General features: G+C 40.6%; 1 protein-coding gene across 1 annotated transcript in view; it reads left to right on the top strand.

Moving 5' to 3' along the window:
* CSMD3 (CUB and Sushi multiple domains 3) overlaps nucleotides 1–14399 on the top strand; it is a 778187-nt gene that overhangs the window by 522992 nt on the left and 240796 nt on the right. Inside the window, 2 exon segments of the mRNA XM_029063925.2 lie at nucleotides 9545–9683; nucleotides 13170–13357. Of these exon segments, the coding sequence (XP_028919758.1) occupies nucleotides 9545–9683; nucleotides 13170–13357 (327 nt within the window).

Raw genomic sequence — 14399 nt, 5'->3', positions numbered from 1 at the left:
CTCCACTCCTTTCCATACACTCATCCAAAAGTAGTGTTATTTTTGAATTGATTGGAGAAATGCTGTAATAGTCCCCTAAAACACAAAATACAAATAACGATCATAATGCAACCTGACAGATTTCAGAGAAGCCTGTGACCTTGCCTGCTGGGTGACCTTGGACAAGTCCCTAAATTATTTGAACCTCAATTTTCTCACCTGTAAAATGGAGGTTCAGTCAGTATCTGTTCTCCCGCCCCCTTATATTGTGAGCCATATGGTGAACAGGAACAGTGTCTGAAATGACTATATTGTATTTCTCCTGATACTTAATACAGTACTTGACACATAGAAAGTGTTAAATAAATATCACAGTGTGTTTATTTTAATGGTATTTGTTAAGCGCTTACTATGTGCCAGGCACCTTTCTAAATACTGAAGTTGATATCATCATATCTTCTAAAAGCAGCTCATGCTAAGTGTAGTCATTTATAGAACAGAAAAGACTCTGTCATGTGGTCCCAGCAACTGAGTTTTAGAGGGGAGAGAGAAAATTTTTCCATCCAGTACAAATCTGAGCAAATTGGTTTGGACGCAGTCCCTGTCCCACATGGTTCTTGAAGTCTTAATCTCAATTTTACAGTTGAAGGGACTGAGGCACAGAGAAGTTAAGTGATTTGCCCAAGGTCAGACAGCAGACAAGTGGCAGAGTCAGGATTAGAAGCCAGGTTCTTTTGACTCCCAGGCCTGCTGCTTCTTGATCAATCAATTAAAGAATCATTTGTATTGATAACTTACTGTCAACAGAGCACTATATTAAATATTAAGGAGTGTATATTAGAGTATGTAGACTCATCACTACCCTCACAGAGTTTAATAATAATATTGGTATTTGTTAAGCACTTACTATGTGCAGAGCATTCTTCTAAGCGCTGGGATAGATACAGGGTAATCAGGTTGTTCCACGTGAGGCTCACAGTTAATCCCCATTTTACAGATGAGGTAACTAGGCACAGAGAGGTTAACTGACTTGCCCACGGTCACACAGCTGACAAGTGGCAGAGCCGGGAGTCGAACCCATGACCTCTGACTCCGAAGCCCAGGCTCTTTCCACTGAGCCATGCTGCTTCCCTATGTTTACCATGTAGTGACATCTGCTAGATTCATCCATTCAATTTAAAAAATGAATTAATCACTTTTACAATTTAAAATGAGATATTTTTAATAGACCCTATGCTTACCCTGTGTGGACAAGTCTATATCTCTGGGAAATAAGTGGAAAATATTTAGTTGTGTGAAAATATGACCTCATTTGCCCTAGATTTGATACCCGGTCCTGGTCATTCTGATTCAATTTTATGATTTAACTAGTCCTTGAACAATATTTATTAGTATCATTCAAAAGCCCAATATGACTACTTTTATGGTGGAGCTATGAGGGCTTCAGTGTGAATGGAAAGGAGAATCATTCCTCCCAGCACATTGAAAAAAGGCACTGGGACATATTCCTAAGAACACAGACTAGAGCCATGCATGGGAGGACAATAAAAATTATCAGTAAATCTATCATAAGTACACACCTGTGTTATCTCTCTAAGAACTAAATAGGGATAGGAGTGGAGCAGAAACAATAAAAGCAATTTCTGCTCAGGGAATTGTTTGTACTTGAAGGTCATGCCTTCATGAAGTGGTAAGGGAGTAGGCAGGAAACAATTTCCAGTCCCTCAGAGGAGGACACCTTCCCATGGTGACTGTATCCTGATGAATCTAGAATGTTTTTTCTTGAGGCTTTAGAAAACTGAACTCAATTTAATAAATGTTCTATTCAAAAGCTCCAAATGAGCTCTGCAGAAACCCTTTTTTTTCCCTACTATTTCTGGGGTCAGGAAAATTAATAGCAATATAAAGTATACCCCAATGAAATGAACACTTCTGAGAGAAACAAATTAATGCTCACCAATGGCAGTATTGATACAAATAGATGCCTTTGTTAGCCATTCTAAATTCGGAATTAACTGAGTCCCATAAAGTAGGAATGTATTTGGATAGTTTTCTTATGGTATTTATTAATACCATAATTAATAATTAATCGGAGAATTAGCGTGGCTTAGAGGCAAAAACATGGGCTTGAGAGTCAGAGGATGTGGGTTCTAATCCCGGCTCTGCCACTTATCTGCTGCGTGATCTTGGGCAAGCCGCTTAACTTCTCTGGGCCTCGGTTACCTCATCCGTAAAATGGGGATTAAAGGTGTAAGACCCACGTGGGACAACCTGATTACCTTGTATCTGTCCCAGCGCTTAGAAGAGTGCTTGGCATATAGTAAGCGCTTAACAAATACTATTATTATCATTATTATTATTATTAAGCACTTATATATGGTGGTCCTGTACTAAGCGATGGGGCACATAGAAATTAATTAGTTTGGACATAGCCCATTTCCTGTGTTGGGCTTCATTTTACAGATTAGGTTACTGAGGTACAGAGATCTTAAGTGACTTGTCAAAGGTCACACAGCAGACAAGAGGTGGATGCGGGATTAGAACTAAGATTCTCTTATTCCCAAACCCGGACTTTTTCCCTTAGGCCAAACTGGATTCCAAACTTTTGTTTCTAGATTCTGTTGGCTGTGGTTTTTTGGATGGTAGATAGGAAAAAGAAAAATAACTGGAAGAGCAGTTATATATATGAATACACACACACACAAACGCAAACGCACGCGCGCGCACACACACACACACACACACACACACACACACACACACATTACTAGAGTTCTACAGTGTAGGAAAATAACTTTTAAAAATGACTGAGAAATGGCCAGAGCTGCAGAAAACCTGACCTGTGAATCTGATAAGAAAGAAAGTATGATTGGAAATGTTGTGCCAAAGATTAAATCCCAAACGTTTCAGAAACAACATAAATCTATGTATCAGGCCCTTGAGTCGCAGCATTTTGCTTTGCCTGTAGAATCAGGCAGCCCCACAGCAAGTGCTAAACAGGAGAGAATCATCTTTAAAGAAGCTAACAGAATCCAGATCCAGTGAAACTGGCAATGTGAAGATGACTTTGACATAGCCTGAGGGAAAAGTAGAAACTCTCAATGCCAAGTTAGATAGCATAGGATTTTGGGTGTGTGGGTTCATAAAAATGTTTGAAATAAATAAAACTAAATAGGCCAAATATTTATTAAAATCTGAAATAGTTGTCAATAGGTGACTCCTCCAGGAGCACCTTACAGAAAATCAAATGCAGGGTGTTTTGTCAGAATTCCATACCCCTGTCACATAAAATATAATTTATGGCATGTTAGGATTGAGGAGAACCAAATTTTGGGAGAAGTATAATCACTATGTAATTCAGGCCATGATGCAAGCTGGAGAGAAAATTATTCTTACTGCTGAAATGGTAGCAGTATTCCCTCTTACGTTTCCCTTCCTCTTCTTAAATGTCATTTTGAAGTAGTAGAAAATCTGAGTCTGAAGAAGCCAAGATCAACAAACCTTGAATGAGTATTTTTCCAAAATATTGGACAATGCCAATTAGAATTATTGAGAGCATTAAAAAACAAATTGTAACTGTTAAAATTAAAGCTACAGTTTTTTTATATAATATGTTCTGAGAGACATATCAGTGTTGGAATGATATCAGAGGCTTGAAACCATTTGTTTCTGTCAAAATCTCCACCTCATCCTGGGGGAATGTATCTTGTGTGTTGGTTCCAGAGCTGGTCTTATTTTTATTTTTACATTTTTTACTGATTTTTTTTTACGATCACTTGGATGGAGAGTCCAATTTGCAGATGATATTATATTGGGAGAGGCAGCTGACACTGTGGAATAGAGAAATAGAATTCAAAGTGATTTTAAATAAATTGGGAAAATGTTCCTACCAAATGATTCAAACATAAAACAATGCACAGTGAAAAAGAGCCAAACTCTTTTTTACAGTGTATAAAGTGTAGAGTACACTCTAGAGGATTTTAAGATTTATAGGAACAGGTTCAGCAGTAGCAAAATCCTTGCAGTCCACAGGTGTTCAGAGGAATCAATCAGTCAATCGTAAGCTTGTTGTAGGGAGGGAATGTGTCTTTTAATTGTTGCGCTGTGCTCTCCCAAGTGCTTAGTAAGTGATTAATAAATTCAGCACGTCAGGGTGATGCAGAAAGGAATGGAAGAAAAGGAAAAGAGCGCTAAGCCAGAGAGAAGCCCTCATGCAGGAGATGTGCCTTCAGTAAGGCTTTTGAAGCAGAGGAGAGTAATTGTCTGTTGGATATGAAGAGGGAGGGGTTCCAGGCTGTAAGGCAGGTTGTGGGTGAGAGGTCGGTGGCGAGATAGATGAGATCGAAGTACAGTGAGTCAGTTGCCATTAGAAGAGCAAAGTAATAATAATGTTGGTATTTGTTAAGTGCTTACTATGTGCCGAGCACTGTTCTAAGCGCTGGGGTAGACATAGGGGAATCAGGTTGTCCCACGTGGGGCTCACAGTCTTAATCCCCATTTTACAGATGAGGGAACTGAGGCACAGAGAAGTTAAGTGACTTGCCCACAGTCACACAGCCGACAAGTGGCAGAGCTGGGATTCGAACTCATGAGCCCTGACTCCAAAGCCCATGCTCTTTCCACTGAGCCACGCTGCTTCTCCAAGAGCAAAGTGTGCGGGCTGGGTTGTAGGAGAGTGGGAGTATTCGACAGTGATGAGGGGTTGCAATTCAAAAAAACAACATGGACTGGAAATTTATCAACAGGAATAATAATATCCAGTGTCTGCTTATGTCAGACTCTGTTTTATCCTGTGTAGTTTCTGCAAATTCAACGGGATTTCAGGAGTTCAAAAAGAGAATTTTAAGTACTATTGATAAAGATGAAATATTTGGGCTTGGTTAGCGTAGAGAAGATACATCCAAGAGGCGATTTAATAATTGCCTTTGGATTATTTAAATGGGGAAGATGCTAATCAGAGTATGTCATCCCTATCCACAGAAACTTGAATAAAGGGAAATGAGCAAATATTAAAATGGTAATTTGTAGCCAACTATGAGAAATATCTTCTTCCTCCTCAGGGTGATGAAATGCTTAAGTGGGCTACTAAGGAAGGGCATGTGGAGTTTCCATCCCTGGTGATTTTTAAGGAAAGAATAGACAAAATATGACCTAGATAGTTTAGTTATTAATCTTCTTGCAGGGAGAGGCTGAATCAGGATCCTCTGAGGTCCCTTCTAGTGCTTTGATTCTTTCATTCTCTTTCTCCATGTTCATTAATAACTGGGACACATCACCAGTGTCAGTAGCCAGTCATTCATTAATGAAAGTAGGAAGAAGAGCAGAGTGCTGCAGTAGATCCCTAGGAAGCAGTATAGCCTAATGGAAAGAGCAAGTCAGAGGACCTGGGTTCTAATCCTGCTCTATCACTTGCCTACTGTTTGATCTTGGGCAAGTCACTTGATTTGTCTGTTCCTCAGTTTCCTCATCTGTAAAATGGATATGAAATTTCTATTCTTCCTTCCATTGAGACTGTTAGCCCCATGTGGGACAGGTACTTTGTCCGGCTTGCTTACCTTGTACCTATTCTAGTGCGTTAGTACAATGCTTGGCACATAGTAAGCCCTTTACAAATGCCATAATTAATCATTTGTATTTCAATCTATCATATTTATTGAGTGCTTAATGTTTGCAGACCATTATGCTAAGTGCTTGGGAAAATACAATATATACATTATAACAGAGTTGGCAAACATTATCTTATTATTATTATCATTAGTATTATTATTATTATTATCACCACCTCCCCATCCCTGCCAATACAGAATTGTCATTCAACAAACACAATACGTAGTATTTTCTAAGCAATTATTCTATTCCTTAACTCCCATTCTCTCCTAGACCCCCTCCAATCTGGCTTCCGTCCCCTCCACTCTACCGAGACTGCTCTCTCTAAGGTCACCCATGACCTCCTTCTTGCCAAATCCAGTGGCTCCTACTCCATTCTGATCCTCCTTGACCTCTCTGCTGCCTTTGACACTGTCGACCATCCCCTCCTCCTCCATACCTTATCTCACCTTGGCTTCACGGACTCTGTCCTCACCTGGTTCTCCTCTTACCTCTCTGGCCAGTCATTCTCGGTCTCCTTCGCTGGAGCCTCCTTCCCCTCCCATCCTTTAACTGTTGGAGTTCCTCAAGGGTCAGTTCTTGGCCCTCTTCTGTTCTCCATTTACACTCACTCCCTCGGTGAACTCATTCGCTCTCACGGCTTTGACTACCATCTCTACGCAGATGACACGCAGATCTACATCTCCGCCCCTGTCCTCTCCCCCTCCCTTCAGGCTCGCATCTCCTCCTGCCTCCAGGACGTCTCCACCTGGATGTTGGCCCGCCACCTAAAACTCAACATGAGCAAGACTGAGCTCCTCATCTTCCCTCCCAAACCCGGTCCGCTCCCAGACTTCTCTATCACCGTGGATGGCACGACCATCCTTCCCGTCCCGCAGGCCCGCAATCTCGGTGTCATCCTTGACTCGTCTCTCTCGTTCACCCCACACATCCTATCCGTTACCAAGACCTGCCGGTTTCACCTCTACAATATCGCCAAGATCTGCCCTTTCCTCTCCACCCAAATGGCTACCTTACTATTATGGGCTCTCGTTATATCCCAGCTAGACTACTGTGTCAGCCTTCTCTCTGACCTCCCTTCCTCCTCTCTCGCCCCGCTCCGGTCTATTCTTCACTCCGCTGCCCGGCTCATCTTCCTGCAGAAACGATCTGGGCATGTCACTCCCCTTCTTAAACAACTCCAGTGGTTGCCTATCGACCTCCGCTCCAAACAAAAACTCCTCACTCTAGGCTTCAAGGCTCTCCATCACCTTGCCCCTTCCTACCTCTCCTCCCTTCTCTCTTTCTACCACCCACCCCGCACGCTCCGCTCCTCTGCCGCCCACCTCCGCACCGTCCCTCGGTCTCGCCTATCCCGCCGTCGACCCCTGGGTCACATCCTCCCGCGGTCCTGGAACGCCCTCCCTCCTCACCTCTGCCAAACTGATTCTCTTCCCCTCTTCAAAACCCTACTTAAAACTCACCTCCTCCAAGAGGTGTTCCCAGACTGAGCTCCTCTTCTCCCTCTACTCCCTCTGCCATCCCCCCTTTACCTCTCCGCAGCTAAACCCTCATTTTCCCCTTTTCCCTCTGCTCCTCCACCTCTCCCTTCCCATCCCCACAGCACTGTACTTGTCCGCTCAACTGTATATATTTTTGTTACCCTATTTATTTCGTTAATGAATTGTACATCGCCTTGATTCTATTTAGTTGCCATTGTTTTTACGAGATGTTCTTCCCCTTGACTCTATTTATTGCCATTGTTCTTGTCTGTCCGTCTCCCCCGATTAGACTGTAAGCCCGTCAAACAGCAGGGACTGTCTCTATCTGTTGCCGACTTGTTCATCCCAAGCGCTTAGTACAGTGCTCTGCACATAGTAAGTGCTCAATAAATACTACTGAATGAATAAGCACTGCACTAAAGCACTGGAGTAGGTCCAAGATAATCAGATTGCCAGTTATTGTACCACAAAGAGATCTTTCAGTCATATTTACTGTTTGCAGAGCACTGTACTAAGTGCTTCAGAGAATACAACCTAACAGAGTTGGCATCCCCATTTCCTGCCCACAATAAGCTTACAGTCTAAAGGGGAAGACAGACATTCATATAAACAAATTACAGATATTACATAAGTGCTGGGGAGGGGGGTGAATAAAAATTCCTAATCCAGAAGTGAACGTGCCACAGAAGGGAATGGGAGAAAGGAAATGAGGACCTAATGAGAGAGGGCCTATTGGAGGAAATGTGCTTCAAAGGAAATGTGCTTCAAATAAAGCTTTGAAGGTGGGGGGTTTATCCAATATGAATGGGAAGGGAGTTTCAAGTTAGAAGCTGGACTTGGGTGAGGATCAACAGTGACACAGACAAGATCGAGGTAGAGTGAATAGGTGAGCTTTACAGGAGCAAAGTGTGCAAACTAGGCTGTTGTAGAAAATAAGAGAGCTAAGGTAAGAGGGATCAAGGTGATTAAGTGAGTTAAAACCTAAGGTAAGGAGTTTCTGTTTGATGCAGAAGAGGATGGACAACCACTGCAGTCCTTGTGGATTGGGGGGACGTGGACTGATTACTTTTTAAAAATTAATCTTAGCAGCAGAACAATAATGTTGGTATTTGTTAAGCGCTTACTATGTGCAGAGCACTATTCTAAGCGCTGGGGTAGATACAGGGTAATCAGACGTGAGACTCACAGTCTTAATCCCCATTTTACAGATGAGGTAACTGAGGCACAGATAAGTGAAATGACTTGCCCACAGTCACACAGCCAACACGTGGCAGAGCCGGTATTCGAACCCATGACCTCTGACTCCCAAGCCCGGGCTCTTTCCACTAAGCCACACTGCTTCTTGAAGTATGGGCTCGAGTGTGGAGAGATAGGATGCAGGGAGGTCAGCAAGGAGGCTGTTGCAGTATTCAAAGTGGGATAGGGTTAATGCTTGTATTAACAGAGAAGCAGTCTGGATCACAATCTAAAAGATCACAGTCTAAAGATAGGGAAAATAGATTTCTTATTGCTTTATTACAGATGAGTAAACTGAGGCCCAGAGAGTTTAAGTGATTTGTCTAATATCACAAAGCAGACCTTTGACAGAGCAGGGACAAGGCACCAGGTCTCCTGTCTCCTAAACCATGAAATGTCAAAAGGTTCCACTGTCTCCACATTATTTTAGGTGTTAAATTATAGCATCCCAAGCACTTAGTACAGTGCTCTGATTCAGTAAGCACTCAGTATGTGTCATTGATTGATTGCTGAAACACTTACTTTGTGCAGAGCACTGTGCTAAGCACTAGTAATGATATTGTGTCACACTAGATGATTGGGGGAGAGGGGAGGAGACTCACAGGCCTTGCCTGAAGAAGTGGTAGAGCACTAATTAAAAATATGTCTGGCTTTGACAAATTCAGAACAGTGTGGTATGGTAGCTTCCTGGGGAATACAGGTAAACCAAACGCTTAAGTTTGATAATAAACTGAATATGTTACTTTCTGTTAAATCACCTCAAAATTTTCTTTTAGTCTCTTCATGATTCCATTGGTTTAGCCAAAAGGTATAATGCCTATTCTAGAGAATAAAGTATTAATCTATTAATACAAGTTTTATTGAGATCTCAAACTGTCTTCCTCAAGAAATATTTTCAAGCTGCATGGCGTGGTGGATAGAACATGGACTTGAGAGTCAGAAGGTCATGGGTTCTAAACCTGGTTCTGCCACTTGTCTGCTGTGTGGCCTTGGGCAAGTTAGTTGAAATATCTGTGCTTCAGTTGCCTCATCTGTAAAATGGGGATTAAGACTATGAGCCCTCTCTGTGACAGAGACTATGTCCAACTCGATTTGCTTGTAGCCACCCCAGAGCTTAGTACAGTGCCGGGTACATAGTAAGCACTTAACAAATACCATTTTTATTGTTATTATTATTATCCAATTATCTATCAACAAATGATTGGTCCTGATTTTGTTTTTATGTGTTGTTTCATTTAAAGCACCATGTGGAGGCAACCTAACAGGTTCTTCAGGTTTTATTCTGTCGCCAAATTTCCCTCATCCATACCCTCATAGCAGAGACTGTGACTGGACAATTACAGTTAATGCTGACTACGTTATATCGCTCGCATTTATCAGGTAAGTCTAGTCGTGGAATTTGACAATTTGATCTAGTTGAATTAAGCTATTCATATTTGGGGAGATATGATTTAGAGAGTTTTGAAGATTGGTCAAGTAGTCTTTCCGTGGATATGAAGGAGGAAATAATTCCAGGCAGGTGGGGAGTTTGAGTGTTGAAGAGATGAGAATGAGGCACAGTGAGTAGGATGATATTAGAGGAGCAAAGCCTACAGATTGGGTTATAGTGGGAGAAGAGTGTGAATAATGTAATGGGAAGAAAGCTGATTGAGTGTCTTAAATTAAATGATGAGAAGTTTCTGCTTGATGCAGAGAAGAATGGGCCACCATTGGAGGTTTTTGAGGAGTGGAAAGAACTTTAGAACTCTTTTGAGAAAAATAATCTGGGCATTAGAATGAAGTATGGACAGGATAGGGGAGAGGCAAGAAGGTCAGTGAGGAGGCTGATACTCTAGTCAAGACAGAATATGACAAGTGTTTGAACCTTCTAGACTGTAATCCAGTGTGGTCAGGAATTGTCTCTCTTCCTGAATGGTACTTTCCAAGCAGTTAGTACAGTGCTGTGCACACAGTAAGCACTCAATAAATACAATTGAATGAACCAATGTGATGGCAGTTTGGATGGAAAGGAGAGAAGTCTGGAGAAGTTTGTGATTTAGTGACTAATGAAGTGGGCTGGTTGAAGAGGAGAAATAAGTCAAGGATATTGCCAAGGTTGCCATAAATACTACTGAGGGACAATGAAGATTGTCAAGGCAGGCTGCCATTGCATGACTCCATGAAAAACCCTGTACCTCAGTAGAGAGAGCACAGGCTTGGAGTCAGAGGTCATGGGTTTGAATCCCAGCTCCGCCGCTTGTCAGCAGTGTGATGACTGTGGGTAAGTCACTTAACTTCTCTGTGCCTCAGTTACCTCATCTGTAAAATGGGGATTAAGACTGTGCGCTTCATGTGGGACAACCTGATTACCCTTTATCTACCTCAGCATTTAGAACAGTGCTCTGCACATAGTAAGCGCTTAACAAATACCAACATTATTATTATTACCTCTGTTTTATTCTCTGCTCTGAAGGAGTAGAAAACCTAATTTCCTCTCATTAGCCTTTTCTCATATAGTTGATTCTATGCTTCTCCCACTAGATTGCAGCCAGTGATAATTATTGAGTGCTTACTAGCTGTACTAGGTGCTTGGAAGAGAAGGATACAGTACAGTTGGTATGCATTTTTCCTGCCCTCAGGGGGCTCACAATCTAGAGGGAGTTTGGATCTGTGAAGTAAAGTAAGGACCTAGAGGGTAGTCATAAAGACTCAGTCACTAGTATAGTAGATATATGGCCTCCTGGCCATAGAGAGGAGGTAAGCAAAGCCATTTTGAGTACCCTCATCATATTTATGGGGAGAAGGTCCAGACCTTTACAGGTGATTGGTTATTTTCAGGGCAGATGCCTCGCCTTCTGGTAAAATTCTTCCTTGGAATGGCCTCTTTGACATAGAAGCAAACAGGAAATACAAATAGGACGACTATAACATATATATAGTAGTGACTTATTAATTGCCTCTTTGTTCATGTTAAGGTCCCAGGCTTTGTCTCTAACCAAAACAGTTTGGTCGAGACTATATGGGTGATGGCACACTCACAGAAAGATTGCTTTTTCAAGTATGCACAGTGACTTCATATTAACTGCTTTCATTATAATTTTTAATAGCATCATACTGATTATGAATTGTTTTCACTGAGAAAATGCAGCAATAGCTTTGATATGCATAAATTAAGCTTCCAATAAATCTAAATAGATATAGGTGATGGGGAAAATATGTTGAAAATATTCCTAAAGCATCTCCAACAAACCCCCCAATAATGAATAATATGAAGTAAAATGAATATGGAAGATATTTTCATATCGATGATAAATTGATAAAAAATGCAGCATTAATGTACTTCATGTTAGGAAATTATAGTTCATTAATGGCAATATTAAGTACTGAAACAGGAACCAAGCAACAAGTCCAACAATATGATTAACAATGAATAATTTGGTTACTCATTAACATAATTTATTATGTTAGTAATATAAATTTTTACATTGTTTAAAGCCTGCCCAAATGATCAAGGGAGCAACAATGAGTTGTAATTAAAATGTGTTTTTTTTTTCATTTTGTTATTTAAAAGATTGATATTTTCTTAATGTGTTAGGATGGGATAGACAAATCCGAAAAGAAAGAAATAGAAAGAAAGAGACACACAGGGGTAACAAACACATACAGAATTATATATGCACACTGACTTAGGCAACCCCAAACTAAAATATGCACACAGACTAAGACAAACTTAAAGACTAAGACCCCCTGGTAGTGAAGTTTCCTACTGGGAGTATATGAAAAAGATGGAAAAGATCAACATAGGCCCACAGTCACATCTAATTGTGCACACAAAAGAATTGTTCCATCTAAGCTTGTCATGCTTGGTGTTTGATGTGTTTCCTTGCTTCATGATTCTTATGAAATTTCTTCTTAGAGCTGCTCCTTTTTTGTTTGCAGTATGCCACATTGGTTTGGCGATTGACTCCCAGTTTTCAGATGGGATGCAGAATTTTATAAGAATGCTTTATTGTATCATTAAAACATTTCCTCTGTCCTTGTTTTTGATTTCCACATTCAGTAGCTCTTTGGGTATGCTGCTGTTGTCTATTCTGTGCACATCTCCCACCCAGCACAGTGATATTGAGGTGAAGAGAGAGCTTCAAAGTTAGAAGACTGGTTTTGTTTGAGGGCTTCATTGTTTACAATTCTTTCTATTTGATGTTGAGCACAGCCTGTAGGTGATGCTGATCAAGTTGCTCAAAGATACAAATGTGATGTCAGTGGCGACTCCAAATCTCACAGACCTAGAAAATGTTGATCACTAGCTCTGAGGACCTTTCTTTGGCCTGGAGTCTAATACCACAGGGAATTTTTTTTTTTTCCAATTGTATTGTTAAGCACTTACTGTGTGCTAGGTACTGTTTTAAGCACCAGGGTAGATATAAAGTAACAGACTGGACATAGCCCATATCCCACATGGGGCTCACACTCTTAATCCCCATTTAACAGATGAGGTATCTGAGTCACAGAGAAGTTAAGTCCAGGGGGTCTTAGTCTTTAAGCCCAAGGTTACACAGCAGAAAAGTGGAAGTGTTAGGATTAGAACCCAGGTTCTTCTTACACCAAGGAACTTCCTATATGCACTAGGCTGCACTGCGTCTCACAGTGTTTTTTATATCAAATAGAGGATCTACATATTGTCTATTGTACCATGGATGAGTTTTCCTTATTCAGCTGGATATGAATTTTTATTTCTATACTAGATAAGAATAAAATAGCCAAGTGTTATCCAATGAAAGTATAGATTTCCTATAAATATATGTCATTATAATGTTATAATTCCTGTGGTTTATTATTGAGCATCTTTAAAAATAACTAAGATTGCTTTTTTTTTTCTTTTTAAAGTTTCAGCATAGAGCCAAACTATGACTTTCTTTATATATATGATGGGCCAGACAACAATAGCCCATTAATTGGAAGCTTTCAAGACAGCAAATTGCCAGAGAGGATTGAAAGCAGTTCCAATGCAATGCATTTGGCTTTTCGGAGTGATGGATCTGTTAGCTTTACTGGATTCCACCTAGAATACAAAGGTAACTGGGAATATCTTCATTTTCAGCGCCTATAGTAACGTGCATGTTCTAGTAGTGGAGTTTGAGGTCAAGCAAGTAAATGGTCCATGTTTTGTGATTTTAATCATTCAAGTCTAAAAATCAAACCAATCAATCAGTGGTATTTATTGAACATTTACTATGTGCAGAATACCATACTAAGCACTTGGGAGAGTGCAATGCAGTAAAGTAGGTTGACCCAGGCCCTGGGTAAATTCACCAGATTATTAATTAATCAAATTACTTTAATTCCTAGAAGGAAAAAAAAGTTGAATGTAAAATAAGGTTTTTTGCTATATCCCATGACTTTTCAATGTCAGGATTATCAGCCTGATTTTAATTTCTGGTGACTTCAAGAATTTACATGGTCATACATTTGATCTTGTCATTTTCATTTTGATATTGTCAGCTGATCATTTATTCATTTATATATTTTTCCTTTTATTGCCACTTGAAAATGACACACTCTTGGAATATACTTTGCCCACCTATGAAAAAATGGAAAATTTGTCATTAAGAATCTGCAAAAGTTCCAATTTTTACTTAATGTTGGTATTTGTTAAGCACTTACTACGTGCAGAGCACTGTTCTAAGTGCTGGGGTAGACACAAGGGAAGCAGGTTGTCCCATGTGGGGCTCACAGTCTTCATCCCCATTTTACAGATGAGGTAAATGAGGCACAGAGAAGTGAAGTGACTTGCCCACAGTCACACAGCTGACAAGTGGCAGAGCTGGGATTTTGAGATTTCATGCTTATAAAAATGGGATCTGATTACATGATGAGGCTATATCTAACAGAAAGTTTTTGTCTTTTGACATATGACTGAAGCAGCATGGTCTATTGGATATAGCATGTGACTGGAAGTTAGAAGGACCCATATTCTAATCCTCATTCTGCCACCTTCTGCTGTGAGTCTTTGGGCAAGTCACTTAACTTCTCTGAGCCTCAGTTATCTCACCTGTAAAAAGGGTCTAGGACCGTGAGCCATATATGGGGCATGAACTGTGTCCAATCTTGTATCTC

Source organism: Ornithorhynchus anatinus, chromosome 4, assembly GCF_004115215.2.
Source record: "Ornithorhynchus anatinus isolate Pmale09 chromosome 4, mOrnAna1.pri.v4, whole genome shotgun sequence".
Classification (NCBI taxonomy): Eukaryota; Metazoa; Chordata; class Mammalia; order Monotremata; family Ornithorhynchidae; genus Ornithorhynchus; species Ornithorhynchus anatinus.
Note: the sequence above shows the minus strand (reverse complement) of the source record. Positions and strands in the feature narration are given on the sequence as shown.